The sequence below is a fragment of the Nilaparvata lugens genome, chromosome 7 (genome assembly GCF_014356525.2).
Source record: "Nilaparvata lugens isolate BPH chromosome 7, ASM1435652v1, whole genome shotgun sequence".
Taxonomy (NCBI): Eukaryota; Metazoa; Arthropoda; class Insecta; order Hemiptera; family Delphacidae; genus Nilaparvata; species Nilaparvata lugens.
In genome coordinates this window covers 44,330,095-44,355,283 of record NC_052510.1, presented here as the reverse complement: position 1 = coordinate 44,355,283, position 25,189 = coordinate 44,330,095, and the positions used below count along the sequence as shown (strand labels likewise).

General features: G+C 35.3%; 1 protein-coding gene across 1 annotated transcript in view; it reads right to left on the bottom strand.

Annotated features, from left to right (window-relative positions):
• LOC111048041 (homeobox protein B-H1) overlaps window positions 1-22,113 on the bottom strand; it is a 43,972-nt gene extending 21,859 nt beyond the window's left edge. Inside the window, exon 1 of the mRNA XM_039432846.1 lies at window positions 20,922-22,113. Within this exon, the coding sequence (XP_039288780.1) occupies window positions 20,922-21,207 (286 nt within the window). The 5' untranslated portion in view covers window positions 21,208-22,113. The remainder of the gene's footprint in view (window positions 1-20,921) is intronic.
• Window positions 22,114-25,189: the final 3,076 nt, after the last annotated feature.

Below are 25,189 nucleotides of genomic sequence, written 5' to 3'. Positions count from 1 at the left end.
CTTTTAAGGGAAGTGGCTAGCTACTTCCTGACTATCCTTGACCGCATCCTACAGAAGACAACGCTGCTTCTTAACTACCCTAAACCGCCCCTACTAAGACAGTTTTGCCTCTGTATCCGGACTTTGCTTCGCCACAGTGTCCGGACTGTCTTTAGCCACAACAATAGAGCGAAAAACCGTTACGCCACGAGGACTGTAAACTCGTGACACTCTAAACACTTTATACATCTGATCTGAAGCAACAACAAGATTTCGAGTACTTTTAATTAGATTGAATATCAATCTCATCCATTTCAATCCAACTACATTGAATCAATAGGTAGAAGGCAGGATACGTAAATCAAACACAATCCGAAATTGCATCGTAATATTATGATTTTACAATTAAACAGTTGGAATTCGAATTTTTCTCTCTTCGTAGTTTATTATTATCAAAACTGATAAACGAGTAAATTATATTGATACACGTTGGTTCCAGTCGCAATAAATTAAACCTAGTCTGTCGCATATTATGAGAATTGGCGTGTTCAGGAAGCAATTTATAATTAAATCTGGTTATAGGGTTGACGTGTTAAAAACTCACCGCCTTTATAACTTAGCACCCTGTTTGCAATGGAGTGGTATAGAGGAAGAGAGAAGAAAGGTGAACTAGTGATGAAGAAGGGTAAGGAGTAAACAGAAACGGGGTGGAACAAAACGCCTATTAGCTTGACCGCTAAAAAGCTATCGTGACGCTGTTTAAAAGTCAACTTGAAAAGCACAACAATTCAAATAATGCGCGCCAAGTTTAAAAGCGTGTCGGATAACAGCCGATAGGGAGAAGTTGATGGATGTCATTAGCAGTCCGACTTGCATGCTGTAACTTGAGAAGTTTGAAAAGTTTAATAGATTGATAGCCACTTTAATGAGATTCGAGACTGAATGAAAATTAGAGCTTACAAACATGTTAACCGTATAGTTAAGGTAGAATTTCTATTTCTCATTCAGAAATGTTCTATTATAAGTCTTAAGATTGTTCAAAAAGTTCTGTATATTATCTTCCCCCTTGTTAGTATTTTACAGTAATAATTGACTTAATGCTCTTTATGAGTAAACGTTCAATAGTGTTATACGAACCAAGTACTCCAAGCGTTTCCTAGCGTAAGATGTTAACTGTTTATCACAAGCTAGTAGAAATAATATCTTATTCTCTTCAACTTATTTATTGATCAGAATCTAGAAATGGGCAAAAAATATTTCCTTCTCTCTCTTCCATCAAACTATTAATCATTACCAATGCTTTCTCCTTGCAAGCTTACTTTACTGACAGAGAGCTAAGCCACCCCTTTATACTGTTTGAATCTTTAAATAGTTGCCACCCGTCGTTCAATAATACGCCAAGTAACTGTCTCACAAATCAGAAATTACTGTTATGCCGCCCATTTAGACTTCAATTAATATTATTTTTGCCGCAAACCGCTACAAATACTGCCATTATCGGACTCATAATTAGTATTATTGTGCTGTTCATAATACTATGGCTATGCTGTCGTCCTCACCTTCTCTGGCTTTCACTATTTATTATTATTGTCATTATCTTTGTTTCTGCATAATCAAGTCACTGTGCTCGAGGACGTAGAACAATCTTATAAATGGAAAATATTGCAAGTAGTTGACAAATAAAACAAAATATGTGTAAACCAACTCGAAATGGCAGGTGCTAACTATTTCAGAATTCCTATTTTCTAGGAAAAATATTAAATTGAGAAAAAATTTGGAAGCTCTATTTCTTATCATCAAATATTATCAGTTCAACTTCATCTTTCTCAAATTCAGTCCGTTCTTCAATTGATATTATTTGTGAGCTGTGTAAGTTTCAAGTCTGTTATGAGTCACTTATGAATACTTGGAACTACTTAGGAAATACTTAAAAATACTCAGGAATGCTTTGATCACTTATGAATATTTGGAAATTACAACAAAATTGAACATTATCATGTTATCATCAACCATTCAATAATAAATCAATCAAATTTATAATAAGGAAATTTGATGTGGAATTCCATTCCAATAAATCAATCATAAATCATTCAATATAATTTGTCCTAATTTTTTCAATTTTCCCTATTTATTCGATTTACTTGTTTTCTATGATATTTATGAACAATACCTATATTCTTCAATTTATGGGCTAATACTCATTCACAATTTTTCTCAACTTAAATAAAAACAACAAATATAACAGACTTTTACCGGCAGGTGACTCTAGAAACCAGTAGAGGAACTAATTAAAAAGTAATAAAATCGTATAATCACCAAAAAATTAAGAATTCACTGAGCCAACTAAGCTGCACTGTAATAATTGGACTACGAAAAATCTTCCGAATTCCACAGTTTATTACGAAGATAGTTTATCTCCTTGCTTATTATAGTATCGAGTTCTAGGAATGTTCAGGAAGAGTGGAGTGTACAGTCCAGAAGGTATCTAGGCTAGATGAAATAATGCATGAAACATCTGTCCTCCTGCTTTGTCAATAAATCAATTTAACTGTTTTGCATGGCAAGGAATGTGGGCCCATTATTGTCTCGTAATTAAAACTTTTTACCTACTTTTTATAACGCATATTTTACATACTTTGTAATTCAGTATTCGTATAGTAACTTCCGTTGAAATAAGCCCACTAAAACAGTTTTACTATGAATGAGATCACAAAAATTCCAAAATCCACTTGATTATTAATCTATTCAATTAGTTGAAGCAAAAATTCATCAGTAGTTTAAAATGTATACATAATGAGTTTCAAAAGAATGTGGAGAATTTCATAGATTTCACTGTAACAGAGTCATGAATATTATTTTGTAAGCTCCCATAACGCTAGATAAAATGAATTTTGAATAACAAATTAGTTCAAAGCAGTGTTTTCACTCAACCTAAATCTGTTTTCAAAACAGTGTTTTCAACTAAAATGCCCTGCAATCCTGTGATCCCAATGCTTGAACTGTACTTACCATTCCCTAACACCAGATAGAAACCTAAAACATTTCACAGCTATAACTTTCATGGTTAACGTCATTGATTCCCTATTAATGTTGTACTGTAAAAGATGATTTAGATCCAATTCAATTATCATTACAATAATGATGTTTAGTTTCTGTTCCATTGAACTTTGTAATAATTATTGAAAAACTTTCATTAAGAATGTTTGGAACTTTATATTTTCTACCTTCGCTTATCAACTGAATGTTTTTTCCACTCTCGAAACTTCATGTTAATTTACCTACATACAACCATTCAATCTTACAGTTTATTCAAAGGGTTCACCCACCCCCTAGTCTAATTAAAAATGACAAGCTTGTCAGAGTAATAGCATGTAATGAGTTGGTGATTTATGCCGGGAAAACTTTAATATTTCCTTTGCCAGTTGCCAGTCCACCCTCTGAGCTCACTGCAACCAGAACTGGAACCATATGTCCACGAATAAATAAAGTAAATATCGCCTGACCGTTTAAGCCGTCCTAAACGTATCATGTTTGACTCTGCGATAAGTTGGTGTACGTGCTTTGAAATTTTAATTACCGACCACCAGCGATAAGAAGTTGAGAAGTGGAGTGGACCGTTTTTCATTTACTTATCTCACTTCAATCGTTCTCAGTTAACCTTGCTTCCGCTTTCCTACTAATTTCCACTTGCCAAACACCCCTTTCCCAAAAGCAAAAAACTTCACTTCTTGCAGCTGCTTGATTTGTGAGATTGTGCTGACTCTAGAATTACCAAGCCTGTTGGAAAAATATACCAATAATGATTTCGTAACCGTTATTTTCTCTATTTTTATTGAAAACACATCATATGAACAAAAGGATTAAATATTGAAAATATCAATACTGTATCAAGAAGAAAAAATTTATATAATTTTAATAAATTTAATTTTTCTCTTTTTTCACAGTTTAATTGAGAATGATTATCATGTTTCAAATCTGAAAATTGGGAGAGATGACGAAGTTATAATAGTTCATTATGAGATAAAAGCACGATAGAATGTTGTACGAGTACAGTATCTGACTATTTTCGTGCGGTTGACTATAGTCAAAGTCAATGTTAGGATTCAGTCAAAATTATCTACAGTAGTATTGCAAAGATCAATTAGATTTTAAAACCTTCAACTAGAGCTTGAGGACCTGACACAGTGCTTAGGAGACCACCAGACCGGAAGTGGTCGACCTGACACAGACCGGAAGTTCGCTGGCTTTGGCTGCTTAATTGTTCACGCAGTCAGTTTACCTGTTCACCGTCTCACTCACTCTCCTTCAATTCTATATGTTCTCTGTCTGTCAATCCCACTTTGGATAGATCTTCTCATGCTCTCTCACACGTTCACTTTTTTGTCGAACTCATTCATCACTCTCTTCTCTCACATTCAGTTTAATTCAAAACGTATCACTTCTTTCCTTCTCCCACTCGAGTAGGTCAGTATTGGTTGATCAATCGTTACTGATTGAATCAATCATTTCGGTTGCTACAACAGATCGTATTCTGTTCTTCAGCATAAAAAATTATGAAAAACACATAATTTTTCAAAAGTGGATGCTGACGATTGGTTGATTAATTTAGATCTCAAAATTGTACCCACATTTCAAAAATAGAACACCAATTACATGGAATGAACACTCTGTCTCCTCTCCACTTTTATACATTTTCCTTCTATTAATCAAGTTCTTGATTTTAATGTCTTCGAGTCTCTCATTTCTGCTTCTCTTTCACCCCCTTCCATTTCCCTTCATCTTCTCTCACTCCTTCTCCTTCCCCATCACATATTTCTGCTCTCCGCTTCTTACTTCTATTCTACTTCTTGTCCTTCCTCATCACCATCTCTCTCTTCCACTTTTCTTCATTTCTTCACCCCTCCACAATCAAATTTCTCCTTTTCTCGTCCACAACCTCTTCTCCTTTCGTTCCTTTCCTCCTACTCCTCAACTTTTTCCACTAATTCCTTTTTTGTAGCAGAAAGACAAGACGACTGTGGTGGTAATCGCGTGTCTGTGTCAAGACATAAGAAAGAGAAGGAATAGGAGAAGGAGGGATTTTTAATTAAAGACATTTTTACGCCGAGCGGTTTCACGGTCTAGAGAGCGGCCGGTGGTCAAGACCCTCTGCTCTTATCTGCTCTGGCTACTCCGGCCTACGTCTGCTCCGAGCGGCCTTTAGCTGAGGTGACTTCCAGCTGTGCCAATAACCCGCCTCCCCGCCTCCTACTCCTGCCAACCGTCTTTTCCATTGTTGAAGCGAATTTCGATTAGAAACAGCGGTCTAATTGAACAAATTATGGCCTTGTAATACCTGTTGTGTTATCGGAGCCATGTGTCGTTCAGAGTCGCATTCGCAGATAATCCAATAGACTATGAATGTCCATTGATTTGTTTTTATTCCAGTGAACTGTGTTTACTGTTCAATATTGATCATCTAGTGAGAAAGATTGGAATATGAGTTCTGTAAACGTGGGCATTTATTGTGTAATTAAAGTTCATATTAACAAAGCGTAGCTTTGATCATACTCCATTGCTACTTGACGATCTACGATTCAAAGTGTATAGGAATTTCCTTATTAATTATTTTTGAACATTTTTCACGGGATGTCACACTCTCACAATTTATTTCGGAAAAATTCAAGTGTTTGTAGAAACAAAGATAGCTCTCTTCTTTGTACTTTAGTTTATTTAGTGTAGTTTTATAGTTTATTTACACTTAATTCATTAAAGTGTAGGCCTATTATTGAAAATACATTACACTATTGTGTATTTTTCCATGTTGGTACTTTATCCGTCAAATTTTGAACGGCGTAACAACATAGCCGATTATCAATTTCCTCCACATTTTTCAAAATCCTGAACACACTTTGTAGCAGAAGATTTTTCTCCACCTGTTTGGCTCTTTTATAAGTTTTGAAACGAAAACCTATATTCCACAGCAAGGAATCATAGAGGAGCAGTCAAAAAACCGGATACGGTGATCCAGATCGGTGACAAACTACACAAACAAAAATGTTTGAGGGGTGATTTGGACAGGGTGATGCTTGATTGACAGCTAACTGGAGCTGGCTAATAGAGCAGTGCCAATCCACAAAAGCCAAAGATGTATAAGTGGATTAGAACAGATTAGATCTTAGAAATACCAATTCAGAGCCTGAGCTGTATTTGCTTTTTTAAATTGTTGTGGGATTAGGTTAAGATTTGTATGATATTTCTACAGAACAGGATCGCGAGAACCTTACAAAGAAAGTGGAAGTATTTACATTAAAATGAATTTGGCTGTGCCTGCTTTGTAGAAGAGAAGGCCCACTAACTTTTATTTATCTGCTTCCCGGATACAAGGGTCGAATCATTCATTCGGAAAATGAATGGAGCGAATTGAAATTATTGCACATGTTATTAAGAGTGTATGCTAGATTGACCTCTTGCATATTATACTGTTGACTTGGGAGGACTTGAGGTTGGGAGGCAACCTATTCTACCTATCACTCCATAGTGAAATAAGAAGATTTTCAACTAAGCTAGTATAATAGTATTGACAGAAATAAGAATATATTTAATCAAAACTCAGTGTACTAGAACTATTATTCTATTCTGCCAAGTTCGTTTCCTGTTAAATCCAATAATAATTTGTCACCTGTCAAGAAACCTTATAAAGCTAAACGACTCTTTGTGAGTGTCAGGAGTGTGACTAAATACGGTTCACAAATCTTTGTGAAAAAAGTGGATCGATAAGTGGACACAATTCATCTGCTAGTAAATACTAAAACACAATTGGCCTACTCAGAACAGTAACGTAGATTCTTTGTGATAGTGGAGAAGATGAGACAAACAATAATTACTATATTGATGTGAGTAAAATTCCGCCAAACTGTATAACAATTCACATATCCATTAGGTACGATTCACTGTAACTGATCTATTCACTGATCAACAAATAAGTATAACTTTAGGTCTCCTAGCTTAGACAGGTTTTGAATCTTATTATAATCGTCTCACTGATGTAAATCGAACCAAATTATGATCTACATCATTGTGACTACTAAGTGTGTCTTTTCAGAGCTTCCGCTCCAGCACAGCCTTCGAGCCTAGGCAAACGAATCGCGGCTCGCGAGATATTTCCCACAATTATAATACCTTACTCTGTATGCCACTGTGTGTACAGTTTAACAATTCCACAGAACGCATGTTCACGCAAATTAAGGGTGCAGTGATTCACAGCTAATGATGATGATAATGATGATCAATGTTGATGCTAACTATAATTGTTTCAAAGTGAGAAATGTGATCTAGGTTTCAGTGTTGATTGCACGATAGGCCTAATAACTTACACTACTTATGGGCCTACCTACTCATATGTCAATTTGGTCCATGATGCGAACTTTGTTCTGATAGTGGGAGAATTGACTCAATTTTAGTCAAAGCCTGGTTTCAATTCAAATTTCTGTTGAATAGAGTAGTTGATTCCACAGGTTCTACCATAATCTATTGGCCGTTATTAGATGTTGAAAAGTAACTCACTTCATGCTCTGCCAGGTGGAGCAGTGTCAACCAATCGCAGAAATTTTCATAATTTCTCAAGAGTGCTCTCACATTAAACATCATTAATTATATTTAAAACAACTATGAATCATTGAACTAAATATCAAAATTTTCTGCAACATCAACCCCAAAACCCAATATTAATCCCTACAGTCGGCCGTTAAGTAGTACATATGAACTTTATTTTCCAGTTCTTCATAACTCTCTACATCTAGCCTCCATCCAATATTCAACAAATTAATATTCTTGAATCAACCTGATCCACAGATTGTCAATTAGATAATATTATGATTGAATTACAATTAAATATGATTTTCAACCCATTTTGATATTTTTAACTCTAAAGAATTTTTTTGAATTCAGATGAATTTGTGTTTCTGCAGAAACACAGAGAAAGTGAAAAGATCACTAAGAATGAACAAACTACTGTATAGAATTAAAAGCAACGAAATCGACTCATATTTTAATATTATAATGAGAAGTAACCCTTCCTGAAATAATTTTTATAAGGTTCATTATAACAAACTTTTCCTCAATTTCTAGACTCCGAAGCTTCTGACCTCTTAAGGTGGAAGAGGCGCCATGACTGTGTTATTAAAAGCAGTAACATTTGTCACGGATGATGAATCCGCTGCTGCTTCCTTAATCTCTGTTTTCATTAATTCCTGCACTGGGAAATGGTAAATAGTCATTTAACGGAGCACAGATGCTTATCAATGCTCACTGTTCGCTCCACAATTATTATTACAATCATCCTCAGCTGAAGACTCCCCGACGGCTGCCTTTTAAAAAACGTTCAGTAGCCAAAATAGCCTGATTGCTATCAGAGACCTGCTGAATTCGCTTCGAAACGGATTTCAGGAAGAGAAAAGAGCTTGGAGGAAACCGTTTGAAAACTTTAACGAATTGGGAAAATAAAATTATCGGAATAACTCAAAGGCAACTGACGACTTTATTGTCAGAGATCAATAAAGTTATTCTTGACAGACGTACAATAATTGAGTATTGCAAATGAACATCAACTTTCTGGTGGGGGACACTCTTATTTATATAGGTCTTGAAAATCTAAGTACCCTTTTTATATTCACTCACTTGAAAATGGCATTAAAATGTTGAAACATGTTGTGAATGGAAGTATTTAAAGAAGGGTACTAGGATTTTTAATTAACTGACAAATGAAGATTCTATCATCAACTCATGAGAAGATGATGAGAGATGAATGATGAAAAGTTTCTGACTATTAGAATCTTCATAGAAAGAAGTACCAACAAGTTTACCACGGAAGAGATTGCAATGATATGGCTATCTTTCATAACTTTGTATGATGTCCTCATTTGGCACAAGCACATATAACCCAGTTGTAACCGGACCCCGAGGACCGAGGGAAGGAGTAGACTGGGGGCTCTCGATGATCGGGGCGGTTTTTTAAGTGGGCTGTCGCTGCTCAACAAAAGCCCTCAGCCCCAACACTCTTCACGGAGGGTTAGCACACACATGCAATTCATACATCGGAATAATATCTCATAACTGTTGGATGATGACGGCCGTGTTGATATGTTGATTCAAAACATATCCTTCTGGGATGAGTGAGTAGTAGGCCTATGAGGGAGCCCTATCCTCTGCCAGTGACTTGCACAAATCAGCACAATGGTTCGGCTGCTTTTTGATCTGACTTCAGCCGCTCCCAATTCTACAGACCGATTATAAGCCCAGCAATGAGATGTTTACTGAGGGCTAGATAGGCTGTTAGACGATCCACTCACACAAACATACAGATGAATAAATTCACACACAATGACGAATACAAACATAGCAGCTTCTCTGTGCTGAAGTGTTAGGGTGCTGTTAATCCCGTCGGTGAATATTGTGCGGGACCGGTAAATTATTAATATTGACATCGTCCCTCCTACCTGGAGCAGTTTTCAACGGTGCTTTTCAATTCATAGATTGATACTGTTGAATTTTGATCTGGCACGTTATTGGGTTTGGTGAAATTCAGATCGACATTGATGAATCAACATACATGTTATGTATACATTTTTATGTTAAACAGAGTTAGTTACATGTCGAGTTTGATGGCTATTTTTTGTATTAATAATATGCATTCAAAGTCGGAGATAAAATTAAGCTCACTTTTCGATTATGAAGTCCATGTTTCAATATTGATTGTGTTGAAAGTTTTAAATTTGAAGATAGTTTTTGAGAGTTATGAAGGGATTTCAAATGGAATTTGATATTTGATTATGACTTAAAATTGATCATCCCTATGAGCTACTACGAGCATAATGTACCCCTATTACAAATCAGCTTCTCAAAATTCGAATAATGGTATTCAATTTTCCGATACATAATTTTATTCCAGAATGTTTTGAAAAGAATATAAATTAATTCTTATTAACTAACCAGAATCATATTGCTTCTGCAAATATTGACAACAAGGAGAATAGGTAGAAGAAAATTTGATGAGAGCAACTATCCAAAAGTTATTCGCCAGCCCGGGAACCGAACCCAGCTACATCATTTCTAGACTAACCCTACTGATATAGCAAGCATGCAACCTTGAGAAAACAAACACACCATATGGCAAAGCAAAGAAGTCAATAATGGAAAATCATCGAGACAATGCCAAACCATTCTCTGATAGGAAATCGAAAATAAATATCGCCAGATTTTTTCCGCCAATAGGTTCCCTGTGTACTTTCTCTTTTGGCGGACCTAGGCCACTAATCGGTGCTGATGCTTTTTCAAAATAACGCCCGCGGCCTCACACAAAGGAAGTGATGATTTTGGGTTTTGGAAGATAGAAAAAGCAGCTGAGTCAATCAACTGCCCAAAGGCGGTGTACATTATTCACACTTTATTTTCCGATAGATCATTTCCTCTTAACTGTTCATGAATAGGAGAACCGCACAACAAAAAACCGAATCTGTCCGTAAAACACACCTTCGGCCTTTTATGGGCTGTTAATTACCGCTAATATAGGTTTTTGTCGGATGTCTTTCAACCAAAGAACAGAAACGGTTTGGTGGAACAAAGAAAGATTTATTGAGTGGGCAAACTTGAGCTTTTACCTGGTTTTGTGGGTTCTAGTGTGTTTTTGAATTGTTCTTCAATCGTGGGGAGGAAAAAGCATGAAATTATTGTCATAACACAGAATATCCGGTAGAAGTTAATTATGAAAAATATTCAGTCAATTGTGATGGATTTGACAAAGGACAATATTTATTGATGATAGAGAGCAAGGTAAATAGGATAAATTTATTATCGGAAAAGTGAATTCAATAACAAAAATCACTACGATTGTAGCCCAAGAGTTGCTAGCTTCTAAAGCGAAACTGAGTTCTGAACGTCTTCTCCAGTGGATTCACTTTTAATTACGGTAAGCACCAAGCACTATAATATAACTGCACAACCATTACTGTTCTTGATACATGGACATCCAATTATTTAGACCATATCATAATACATTATTTCAGTTGTGAGGGGATTTCGTAAATAGGTGTGTTTTCCATGACAAATTGTTATACAGTATATTGCATGCACCAATGTATATAGTGAGTGACTGGACTATTAGAGAATTACTATAACTTTCAGAAACTCGAATCTTGTCATTCCCGAGTTGAACTTCCAATAAGGCTTGACTTAGTATTCAATATAATAACATTTTGTTATCAGAATTGATTGACAGTTCATAGTTTTAATATAAGCTAGTCATAAACCTGTTTCAATGCATTGTTTTTCGTAGAATCATGGTCCTATTGCACAGCGACACGTAGAACATGACGAATTTTCATAACAAGATACTGAGAGCGCAATAACGACATGGATAATCTTTGAGGAAACAGACTGATTGACCTCAATTCATTTCACATCATACTGTCATATAATTTATTCAGAGACTGCTAAAATAATGCAGAAATGATTCAAAACTGATACTTATACACTTTCAAATCCGATTCAAAGCTTCAGAATGGGATGAAGCAATTAGCAGGATTCCGAATTTAGAAAAGAAGGAGATAATGGATGTAGATCTTGAAAGCTTGAAAAAATGGCCCACCCAAGCTTAAATTCAAGGTAGACCTTGAGATTTCTTGAAAAAATTGGCCACGAGAATGACCTGCTGATTTCGATAATGTGTCACAAGAGAACGCTATTCAGCTTTGACTGTTAAATCTGTCATATTTTGACGCCAAATTGAATTAGAAAGTATTTTGTTGTGCCCAAATCTTATGAATAAATATGAGTCGCCCGTTAATTAATTTGGATTGGTATGAAATAACGGTGCATTTCTACTGATCCAAATTTCATCTTCAATATTTTTTTGCAAAGTCAGATACTCATATACGGCATCTCAAACAGTATTTACAATGGAAAACAGTGAACAGAATATTACAAACCCACTAATGAGATTTGTAGGATAATCCATTCTATGTTTACGAACTGGAGCAGACTGATTCCGTAGCTGAATTGAGAAGACCACCACAGATTGGAGAAATTTCATATATTTCTTGAAGTTAATAATCCTCAATAATGGGGATTATTTGGGTTCATGACAAACATTTAGAAGTCAAGTATGGAGCAGTTTTCGATCTTTGAGTCATTAATATCACATTACCACAGTATTACAATTACATTGACAGTTAAATCGACAAAAAATTAAGAATCAATAAGTTAAACGAAGGAAGGAATACAATATTTAAAAGAGTTTGTACAGAAAAATTTTCGTCTACAAAATTATTCTCAATATTCGGTTGCAATATATTTTTACAGAAACTATCTCGTATTCTCTATATTCGGTTTCGCAATTCAATATATGATTAGAAAGATAAATGGCGTTGATCAAATGGCACTTAATATTCTGATTTTTGAATCTAACAAGAGTAATATATTTCATTGATTTTATTAGAAGAAATCTATATCAAAGTTTTTATAGATGGCTTTGTATATAGAGTTTTAGTATTTCCACTATCACAGTATTTCATAAACCGCTTTCTGAATCCAAGATTTCGAATCCTGAATTCAGCATTGAATATTTAGGTTTTTCTAAGCTAGCTTGGATTATTACCTATTGCATTACTCAACCATATTATACAGGAACCATATTATAATATTTTGTCTTTATTATAAACTTTATTGATAGCTCATATACTAATGACCAAATCGTGATTTTTACACGATATGTGCAATCATCTACTATCACTGCTTTTTAGCAAGTCTTATTCAATTCTCCTCAAGGAATAATCACATCAACCCCATATCTAGAAGGTTTGAAGTGGGTGAGTAGGCCTAATCTAATTGGATGTTTAGAGGAAGTGGCACGCAACATCCACCATTCACTTTAATCTTCACTAATAATTGATGCGACAATCTGTTCCTCAATAGCTCTCCCCAACTGCTTCCTACTGTTTTTTGGGGAAAACATTATCAAAAATACATGAAATACTTGCCATGACTTATCAGGAGGCAATAGACTCTGAGCATGAGCTACATCAATAAGAGAAAGTGTAAAATTAGCGTGAGTTACCAACCGAAATTGGGAATGATTTAGTGACAATTTAAATTTATAAGGTGCGTTTTGGTGATCTTCTAGTATCGAGTATGTGATTAATTATTGAATAAGTGGAGCATAATGCTTTGGTTGGCCATATGTGCTGTGCTGCACGATCCATGTGAATATCACGCAAGGCTGATGACAGTATCAATTTCATTGGCTGATTGAAGCACACATGCTCACAAATTGGTTCACATTCAGGGTCGTTGTAACCGAAGAGCTGAGATGACTCGCTATTGTAGGCCACCGACTCATATCAGTTGACATGTACATTCTAGAAAAAGTATTTGTGGTGTGAGAAGATCATACACCGTGAATCACTGTAATTTCCATTGCTGTATAAAAACGCATCAAAATGAAATCTATTATATCCCAATGATCTCCAGATGAATTAAATTTTTTAACATCAACATAATCAATACATTCATTTCTACAACCACTTATTATTGGGATAGAATAGCTTGACAAGTTCTAAACTGAAAACACAAATTTAAATTGTCAACCACTTTTTATTATTATAAAACGTTATAATATACACAGTATAGTAATAAAAAGTGGTTGACAATTTGAATTTGTGTTTTCATTATGGAAAAGTACCACAACATCACTCAAGTTCTAAACTATTTCTCACCCGAATCTAGATGAATAATAATATTATTAGAAATGGTTAGAAATACGGTATAAGTATTATTACACTATTTTTTTCGATTCATTCAACACTTCAAACGTTTATTTTCATTTTCATAACTCAAGCTTACTCATTTTCCATCTTTTTACTTTCTCTTTCCCTTCAAATGCTTTGTATCTCCTCCCTCGCACTCTCTCTCTCTCTCTCTCTCTCATGAATCTGTATCTTTTCCTTCCATCACATTCTCTTTCTTATCTCTGTGTTTCTCTACTATCCAGTATCTCTATCTTCCTCTGTCATCATTCTCTCTCTATACCTTTCATCTTTTTACCTTCTTCTTATCCTTTTTCTCACTCATTGGTCACCAATTTTCTACACTCCAACATCCTCTCTCTTCAACCAACAATAACTTTCCCGCCCATTCAATATTCCAACCAGGCCTATCTATGCGTACTTATGTTATGATTACTCCAAGTTAAGCCGGTAATATTATTTACTTATGATTAGCCCCATAACCAGTGAGATTAGTTTATATAATAGTCCGTAATTTTTTGTGGTAGCAGTAGCTCCAGCACCGTGGGATAGTGAATGCCAATCATACTACTCTAGTATATAGTACTCAGTAGATATGTTACTCTACTGTTCAATATATATAGCTGTAGTGAATAGTGTGAGGGTATGTGGAGGTACCTATCAGGACTGATTGAAACGCGATATCCAATCTATAGATGCTTAGGTAAAGACCAGTCTTCATACGGGCAGATCGATCAAGCAATCTATAAACCTAGCGGATTGATCTACTTGTTCAGGTGTCACTTGCAAAACTGGTTCGTTGAAATTTTCTATTTGCAAAAAGTAATCAGTTTTTATTCTTAGTAATCATTGTGTGTGTTCTCTAGATCTATAACGTATATATTTGAGATGAAAATACATTTATTGGTATTGATATCGTAGTTGATCCAGGTTAATACTTTTGATTCGATGATTGGATTAGTTTGTAATAGCTTTCTGATCGTTGGAAATTATTATTTCTCATTCTCAATAACCATTAGGTGTATTCTACAAACTTCTGTCAATTGATAGTTAGGAATACATGATTGTGTTGTATTATTTTTAAAGTATCAGAAAAATAATCAAGATAATTTACTGGTTGAAAATTGAAATACTAAATTCCCAATTCGAAACCAATTCTCATTTATACAATTAATGATCATATTCTCAATAAAATGTGTATTGCTTTTCATTAGTAGAAAGCCCCTTCAGTCAGTTCCAAATTCACCTGATAATTCATATGTAAACGACAATGTAACTATTTCAATCAATTGAAAACAAGTTTCAGTTTTGTAGGACACTTCATAGGATTTTATGTTCATTTCCGAAAATTATAGTGGAAAAGGTACAATATATAAAAACAAAGTCTCAACTAATCACATCAATATGAACATAATAATGAAAATATCGGATTTGGATTGAATCAATGTTGGAGCAGCCTCATATTACGCCTGAGAAACTGATAAAGGATGATAATTGAAGGTAAATAGGTAATCTAGAGTGAAAGAGAAATAAGAAGTGAGATGGAAAGGTGTGTAGTGAAAGAATTTAACCGACCAAACAATCTTGCGGTTTTTCATTTCAGAGCTCCCACAGTTTCTCACACACTACAACCTGCGTAACTTCCTTGATAGCTTCTGCCCACCACTCAATGAACCTCTTTACTCCGCCATCAAATCTCGATTCACCTCTTAAGTTGTGATCAGTGAGCCTATAATCGAAATATTCTGGTCTAACAAGTAACAGCTCTCACTTAACTTGGATTCACCATTTCCCATACAGTGAAATATTGATTATGATCATTATTTTAATGCAGCCTAACGGAAATTGTTTGTTTCCGAACATGATTGAGTTTAAAGTAATTCTGGTGAAGGCCTACCAGCAACTTGTTTCATAACGCCAAGAAATAACTGTGGGCGAGAGATTCTAATAGATTTATCCACTGAATCTAACTAACATTGATTATAAATTATTGAGCCTATTTACTGATGAAAATCATTACAATTTATTGATATGTGGTGTAAATAGGATTCCATAATTGAATATTAGTGTTTGGAAATGTGTAGGTAACAGTAGGCCTACTGCCACTACAAATAAGGATAAGTTGTTGAATTGCTGTTATACTTTACTATTCTACAGGCACGTACAGCTTTAGAAATATTTTGAACACAATCACTATATTTTTATCGCACTATTAATTTCTGGGAAAATGCTTTTCGTTAATTTTATTATATTCTCTTCACCTGACTCTCTAACATAACTTGATTTTGAAATTGCATTTCTGCTCCGGTTTCAAAATGTAGGCCTATAATATCTGGTTTTATAATTTAATAGTGATTTTGTTCGAGCCTACTTCTCCAATAGAATAGTAATTTCTCTTTATTCACATCCGCTCTATTCATCTATTAGTAACCAAATGATTAGTGAAACCAAATTTCAAACAAATTTTGTGCATGAACAATAACAATAGAAAAGTCATCATAGAAGATTTGGGAATTAACAAACAGTTATATTATCATCAACCATACTAAGTTATTCTAATCGTATGCTAATTTTATTATAATAGCTTTAATTACTCTTCTCAGTTTGAAACGAGCTAATTTCATGGTTTGTACACTCTTTGCTTGTTTTGAGCTTTACTATTGATTCAAATTAACTCTCGCACACACAAGCACATACAAAAACATGAATTAGTATATTTATATACAGTCACATACAGAAACACTGATTAGTATATTTTTATTTAGTTTCACACTAACACACAGAAACGCAGTTTTTCGACAACTCTCGTTTTTTTCGCACGCTATTAGAGTGCGTTAACATTAACTAACTTCCTGCACGCTTTCTGGTCTTTAGTATAAATTTTAGAACTAGCGACTGTGTGAATCAACAGTTATGTGGCAAACAAATGGATCTGAAGCTTTTTGCTTCCAACACTGCTGAATCGTAATCAGTTTGTTCAGCATCTGTGAAAATTCAGTTTTTGATTCCTCCAAATTCTAGCAAATAGTCCTCCCAACAAATGTGTGAAATGGATGTGGTGACTCTGATGCCTGCTCATGCATGCCCGACATCGTCATGCTGATCTGGGCTTGGCGTGAAAAATCAGGGTGAACAATAATTGTTGATTTGTACTCGCTGTTTAATCTGATGGATTTTTTGAATAGTTTTGTTCGCAATTGAAAACTCTATTGGCCAGTCAGGAGTTGCTTTCTCTCGGTAAAGAGTAGGATAGGCTACTCCAAGTGCTTCATAATGAATAATATTGTATTCCCATACAATTACTATTTGTATACTATTTGTATCAATTAGTATCATTTGACAGTATATATATAAAAATATTACATTTGTATTATTAGTATCTATATAAGACAAATGAGAGTATCTATAATTTTATGTAGGCTATATTGATTTATTTATCAATGAATACGGACGCTGATTTTAACGTTCTCTACAATCAATGAAATACAACATTATTTTATTCAGTTACCTTACATTAAGTTCTGTATATTCATAGCATAATGAATTATGATTATTGTTCTAGTTTGACAAGCCACAATCTATTCTTGCTTGGTGGAGAATTGGAATAATTCATTGAATTTAAATTGTTTGTACGAAAGTTTTTATTATGAAATTCCATCAAACAGCTGAACAATCAATGACCGACCAGTTGCTCAATAAATAATCGACTCATGCAAAATGAACGAGCCGTTCTGACTAATCGCCACGGCCAGATTCTATTCTACACCCAGAAAATGGTCGAGACAAGTTAATCGTTACACAAAACCAATCTGGGAAAATCTTTTTCCAACATCTAATAGATATGCGGCTCTTGTTAGCTTTCACCGAGCTTCGAAATTATAAAAATTATTGCTAATAAGATGTTATTTTGTCAATAAATTAAAGCCTTCTGCTAACATTCTAGTCCACCGATAGCGTTCATTCATGAAATATTCACCCAATAAACTAGTCTGTAATCGTCGAGGTGTATTAGCTCTCGGCATTTACTTAGCGATTAATAATAGATTTACCTCAACGTCAAACTTATTCATTATTTAAGTATTGGCTGGTACTGTTTATGAATATGTTATGAGTTTATTATATATTGAATGTAATTTATCTAGTTGCATTATTGCGATAGTTCTAGAATGGAGATGTGCTAACAATAGCGTTTTCATGTGCCTGAAATAAAAGCCAATCTCGGTGGTTTGTTGGGCGTTCCTCGAACTGAAGTGGAAAAGAAAAGCGAGTTCGTCTCGATTATAATAATTTGAGAGATGGGATCACTTTCTCCAGCCTCGATAGAGATCGCTTTGTGTAGTTCATAGTTCATGTATTAACTATGATCTCAACAGTTCTGCAATATTCTTGGGGAATATTCACCATTTTTCTATCTATTTTGATATGGGAATTGAATTTATAAATTGTAGGTATATAATGTAAGACATTGCTAGTTAAGCAGCGTTTACACCAATAGATTCTATTAGAAATTAGGTTTTCACCTTATATTAGTTTGAACATAACTCATCATACACATGATGGACATATGTGTTTGTCAAGTTCCATTCAATCTAATAGAATCTATGAGGATTAAGTTATTAACATTTTTTTAATAAGTTTGGTGTAAACCCAGCTTCAATGTGCTAGTTATTTTTTGTCTCAGATGTTTCAAAATTTCACAGTTTTATATGCTATTGATTTTTATTTATTGCGTGATCCGATAATAGAATATTTCCAAACAAGATAGAATGTAGGCCTATTGTAATTAGAACTTTCATTTCTTTGATGAAATACATTTCCTCTTATGCATTATTTTCCGATTACTGCGAACATCCTCTTCTTTGGATATTACTTCTATGTTTTGGATCCTCCAGCTTCATTTTTCATCATTGTTAAACCTCCATCATTTCATTCATTCTTTCTTTTGTCTCAAATGAATGTTCCTCCCAACATCCACTTCTTGTTTTTTATGTACTCATATCTTTACACTTTGAATTGGAATAACATCATTTCTGTGATCTATGGTTTCTGTGGTATATTTGTAGTCTGCCACAAATTGAATCGAAACTTTCGTCTAATAATAGAGTTTGCTGGCATCTAATCTTTTATTTTTGTTGTTCCCAGTTCATCTGTAACATCTGTTCATCGACATTAAGCTTGTCTCATGAGCCAATTACGCTGAATCTTCATCCAACTAAATCCACCAGTATGAGAGTTGAATCAGTGGGTGTGGCGAGGGGCAAGGATGCATCTATTGATTTTCTTTTTGTTAACATTTTCCTCTGTTTGGCAAAGTTTAGGCCTATAACTCCCTTACAGATGAACAGCAGGGGAGTTATTGTTGTTGTATTGTCCAAATTGAGTTTTCTAGCTTCCAGCTGCCTCATCAATATAATAGACAATTCCATATCTAGGTCGACTAGAAGAGTGTTACAGATATATAAAGGCCCATTATCAGGATTTGACGTATTTCAAAGTTGTTAACAGGAAATTTTAATACTAAAATCCGGAAAGTATGGCTGAATTATACATTATCCAACAAACATGATTATCCAAAGTGTTATTTCTTAAATTGATGGCATAATCAAGATTAGTTATATTTTACTCTATGATAACATCGACACTCTCTTTCTATTTTTACTCTATGATAACATCGAAACCAGAAAATTATTATCATGGAACCAGATGTTATTGGGATTGTTGTGTTCCAAAAGGTCTGCTATATTCTTATATGAGCAGCTTCTCGCATCATCTCAGTAGGAACAGAAGTTTACTCGTGAATCAATTTATATTCTGCATTCAAGCAAGTTTCTCATTCTAATTGTCACAGAACTTCTGAGATCATAAAAACCTGCAAGTTTTCGAATATTGAGAAAGTTTTGCAAAAGGTTATCACTCGAGAATTGTTTACACTTTTATGTGTAAGTACAGGCTGCATAAAAGCAAGTGCAATGTTTCCAACTTCCGGAGCGTGGGTCTATATATAGCTTCTAACTGAACTTCTACAGTGTCTAATGCTAATTGAAGTCGTTAAATAAGTTATTCATCAATGTTGGAGCTCTTCGTACACGCTAATAGGCGCTGATAGGAATCAATGCAGCGGCCTTGCTAGTCGCGTTTATCAGCAATTTGCAATTATTAACTTCTTAGGTGAGCAGAAAAATTAATATGCAAGTCGTAAACAAGAATTGTTACCCACCACACGAGTTATTATACACTTGGTTAGATGGTCAGTAGGCCTGCTTCTCAACACTCTTCAAGCTATAATTTAAGTTACTTTTTAATTGCTAATAGTTTCAAATGAGCTTGAAATTTGAGTGGGAATTTGCTAATTGAAGAAAAATGAACAAATAGAACGTATTACGTAGTAGCTAAATTCTGTTGGATAATCTATGCATCAAGGATGTGGGTTATCCAGTCGTACGATGATTACATTTCAATTACAGTGATTTTTAGTGAATGAGTGTTACATGTATTTGGTATAGCTTAGATATCTTATTTAGTGCATTCAAGTAGTTGAAATCTATGGTCCATTTTATCTCTGGCTTGAAGCATAAAATATGGTGTAATATGATTTTTCTATTCCATTGTTTTGGTTTAAGCCACAGACTTTTCATATAAAACGGTAATGTAAGAGATAATTTATGATGTTTCCTAGTGAAATAATTTAACGATATTCTGAAATTGTTCCATAGCTTCATAAGCATTGGAACTCACTCATCTTGAGAATTTAAAAGCAGTAAAATTAAATTGAAGATTAATTGAATTGGTGACTAAGAGATATTGAATTGTTTTATAAAGCTTAACATACAAGGAACCTTGATATCATGATTCAAGCTCTCTTGTAAAACTTCTATGCTAGTTGTCGAGTTTTGCTGCTCATTTTATCGTTGTCATTTCCAGAATTGTTACATATAGTTCTTGGATGATATACAAGTGATGGTTACGGAGTGAGAATTGGATTGGAGACTTGATTTCTACTGTTCTAAGCAAGAAATTCAAGTTCCAATGCTCATGCGACATTGTAAACCAAGACAATTATTTTTTCTAGTTTAGAATACATAGAAAATGTGAGGGAGTCAGCATTGATTGAATGGTGTACATAGAAAGAAAATGTGAGTGGATGTTTGCTTGAGTTGGACTGACCATTGGAACAGACGGAGGAAGTCTCACCGGGCAGCCCGGAGTCAGTGCCGCTCTCGTGACCATCGGACAGTTCGGCGGCCGACAAGTCGCCGTTGCCGCTGCGATCGCTGCGACAGTGCAGCGACAGGTCGCGCGGCCGCTCGTGGTGGAGGCTGTGGTGGTGACCGCCCCCGGCAGGCGGTGAGGGTGAAGGCGGCGACGCTGCCCCCAAGATGTCGGTGATCATGAAGCGCGATCTGCTGAGGTGGTGTGCCGGCATGGTTGCACTTGCAACTCCGGCTGTCATCTCGTGACGACCGTCCTCCAGCGAAACGCGAAACTCCAGGTGCGCCAACGAGAAAACACCGATATCACGCTCAATAAATAATATCACTCAAAGAGTGCTGCGAACACTTGGTGTGGTGTTCTCCAGAGAGAACCTCACTCGGAGCTAACAGTCCCTCAATCACTTACTGTTGAGTCCAATCATTGGATTTCCAACAATTTTAACTAATAATCACGGTGACAAGATGAGATAGTCTTGTTACTCAACACGGAAAGTTTTATTTACAAGTATGAACCTGACTTGATACTTGGTGATGCACCTGTAAACAGTCCCGCTGTGAGAAAATTGTTTACAATGAAAAATCACTTCACAAAATGCACCTTAGTCATTGCAATGTTCTCAGATACACAGAATCCTAGAGTGAGGACTTCACTTATGAAAAATCGCTAGTCCAAATTCAACAGTTATGATGGTTCACTTGAAACTGATAGTTGAACTAAAAAGAAAATCATTGGAAAAACGTTGAAATCCAATAAGTTTTTCACTTATCACATGTAAAGTATACAAGGATCACGAATTGAACAGCGCAGAGTGAAAAGTTCTCGAGTCAATCGCGAACAAGTAAGAGACAAATGTACTGTCAACTGAGATGAACAAAACGTAATAACAATGTTTACGGAGGAATTAATCAATGTTCACGAGTTCACACACAATACTTCAACAAATTCCACAAGATAAGGAAGATATCAGCGTTCACGATCACAAGAAGACAACAGTGTTGACACTCTAATCGCCGGCTTTTCCTCGCTCGCGAGCAGTCAGTTGATTCTCCAGCAGCTGAACACTGAACTCGACTAACGAAGACCTGAGTCTAGCAACAGCAGCGATGTTCACGCTACGGCTTCACAAAGTCGAATGCCGCAAATCACCCCACCTCGCTCCAGAGGCGTCACTGCCATCTTGATCCCCCACCCATCGGCCAGCCAGCCAATCACCGTGCACACTTTTACCCCTACGCCAATTACAGACCGGCAATTCAATTGACTCGCCCTTCACTGACGCAATCACATCTTCAACTTCCCCTCCACTTTTTGCCGCTTTGCCGCTCGTCCACGACCACGCCTTCCACTTCGTTTTTCCACCCAAATCAGACTCGATTCCTTTTCCGTAGGCACACCGATTTTTGTTTGCTTTCGTTTGTCATCACTGGCCGCCGCCGCTTACCAAAACAATCTCAGCCCTAACGCTGCTTGCTTCACGGTTAGAGCTCAGACTACTTCGAATCAATCCAAGACAGTCTGACATTCTTCAAATTAATAGTCTGTTTGATTAGAATAGAGCACAGTATGTATGAAATTGAACCAATTTGTACGGATAGCTATTACTAGTACTAGGCCTACTATTGAAATGGATAGAATCAACAGCAAAATAATAAACTTGCACGCTGGTAAAAGCTCAGTAAATGAATTCAGAAAGGAAAATCTAGAATCTTCAACAGACCAAATTGGAATGAACTAATTGAATTGCTATATTATAATTTTGAATGAGACAATACATATAATGCTGATATAAACATGTGAAGCAGATTCCAATACTCAGAATTAACAATTTTCGAGGAATATTATAGGCCTATATGAAACTGTAAAAACACCACAAGAGACAAAACCATCTTCAAAAAAAAGCAAACCCACTACCTAATCAAAGTTAACAGTATAACATTGGAAAAAAAATCAAGAGCATCTAGAGAGGTGCTAGAGCACAGGTGCTCTATGTGTCTAACACATAGAAGAGGAATCCACTTCTATAATTTTGGTTAGGGGGGGACTGGGAGTTAGTTCCATTTTCATTGATAATCTATAAATCACAGTTGATGACCGAGTTAGACTAATACCTACTATTACTTCAGGCCCTACAACTAATAAATGACGTCATAACATGTAGATTGATTCTTCCTAGATCATAGAAGTTTATACTAGCTTATCAATGTAACATTTGTTACTGTATCGATTTTTTATTGGATGGAATATCATATAAATTATTTCAGATTTAAGACATTTGTATTTTATTAAATATAAATTTTATTAAAATAAAAACACGTTATTACACAAATTCAATAATTCATCCATACTTCCAGCTTGATAGACATAGGCCTACTCGATTCATTGATAGAGCTATTGATAAATTCATCTCAACCAAAAATACAGCCTGTATCAGAAATATAGCCTGTATCAACCAAAAATATAGCCTGTATCAGAATCGAAAGAAAAGTAACTCAAAGATAAGCCAAATTAGATGTAACTCTTTTTTAGGAAAGAGGCTCTCACAAACTTGATCACAATAAATCTGCGGTACAAAGAAACCCATCAGGAAAATGTTTTTCAGTTAGGTAAAACCTTTAATATTAGGATGTAATGGACAGTTCCAACACTTTGCATTTACTTTTTAATTTATCAGTTCAAAATTTCTTTCACACACTTTATTTACACTGTTCTTCCATACTCTAATTACACTGTTATTTTACATTTTATTTACACTGTTCTTTCACAGTTCAATTAAATTTTCCACTCACACTTTATTTACACTGTTCTTCTACATTTCATGTAAACCGTTGTTTTATAGAATTCCTTCTTTTCGCTCGTATCCATTTTCGTTTCAAAGTTTCATGTTTCGAAAAAGAAAATACCTTACGGAAACTTTTGGAGTCTTGTAATAATTCCCGCGACAATTAGGTACACAACAGTATCCCATGATTTAAAACCTCAAATTCATTATTACTCTTCACAAACGAATATTAAAAGAATGATAAACAAATCATATTCATTGAAATGGAAGACCGTAAAAATTGAATTTGTAATAATTACAATTTTGTTGATTACCATATCAGATGTGATAGCAAGCATCAGCGCTCTTATTTCGCTTGCTTACCGCCATCGATGATCTACATGTGATGACGTCATAGTTTATTAGAGATCAGTTGTGGAGCCTGAAGTAATAGTTGGTATTGCCTGAAGTAATAGTAGGTATTGGTTAGACTGCTGGGCTCCATTTAATATCAATATTACTTGATCCATTTTAACACAAATAAATCTACTTTCTCAGTGGATGGAAAAATCTTATATGTCTTCTTATGGCGTTGCTTGATTATAATAAAATATTGTTGTCAATTTATTGCCACCCAGAATATGGAATTGAAAAAAGAAGGAATTGTAACTTAGTCTTATGGGAAAAATCTTCAAATGTGTCTTCTTATGATATAATAATAATAATAATATCGAGTGACCTGGCTGGCTCAGGTCTGGTGTCAGAGTTTTCAGGTCGCAACTGATCAATTTCAGGGCCTCTGACATGACCTAACGACTGCTTTTTAGGCAGCCGGGACCGACGGCTTAACGTTTCCATCCGAAACACGGGAGTGGCCCGAGATAAATATCTTGCCCGGGCCGGGATTTGAACCCGGGCCTCTGAATCATAAAGCCAGCATCTGATCCACTCGACTACGGCCACTCCTTTTCTTATGATATGTCTTATTATGACGTTGCTTGATCATCATAGAATATTGTTGTCAATTTATTGTCACCCTGAATGTGGATTTTAAAAAAATAAGTAATTGTTACTTGAACAATTCGTTTCTAGGAATGAGACAGAATATCCCCTTCTATGTCGGACTCATGACTGAATCGCACTCATATATTATCAAGATTATTTCTCGGATTTCAAAATATAATCACCATTGTAGCATCAGAGCACAGCTGTACAATCATTCTCCATTTTCAAGGAATGAAAATATTTCCGAGCTATTAACCAGTCAGATGAGCAATAATCAGAATCGATTATGGCGACCTGTAATTTTATTCCAGTAACGAATAATAAAAAATAACGTCTGCAAGAACTAGCTCAACTGGTTTTGTCCCAGCTTTGAGACAATTAATGTAAAGACATGTAATCCGGAACGTTTTTGAATGTTCGATTTTGTTGGGAGGAGTTGAGACTTTGATTACAGTTG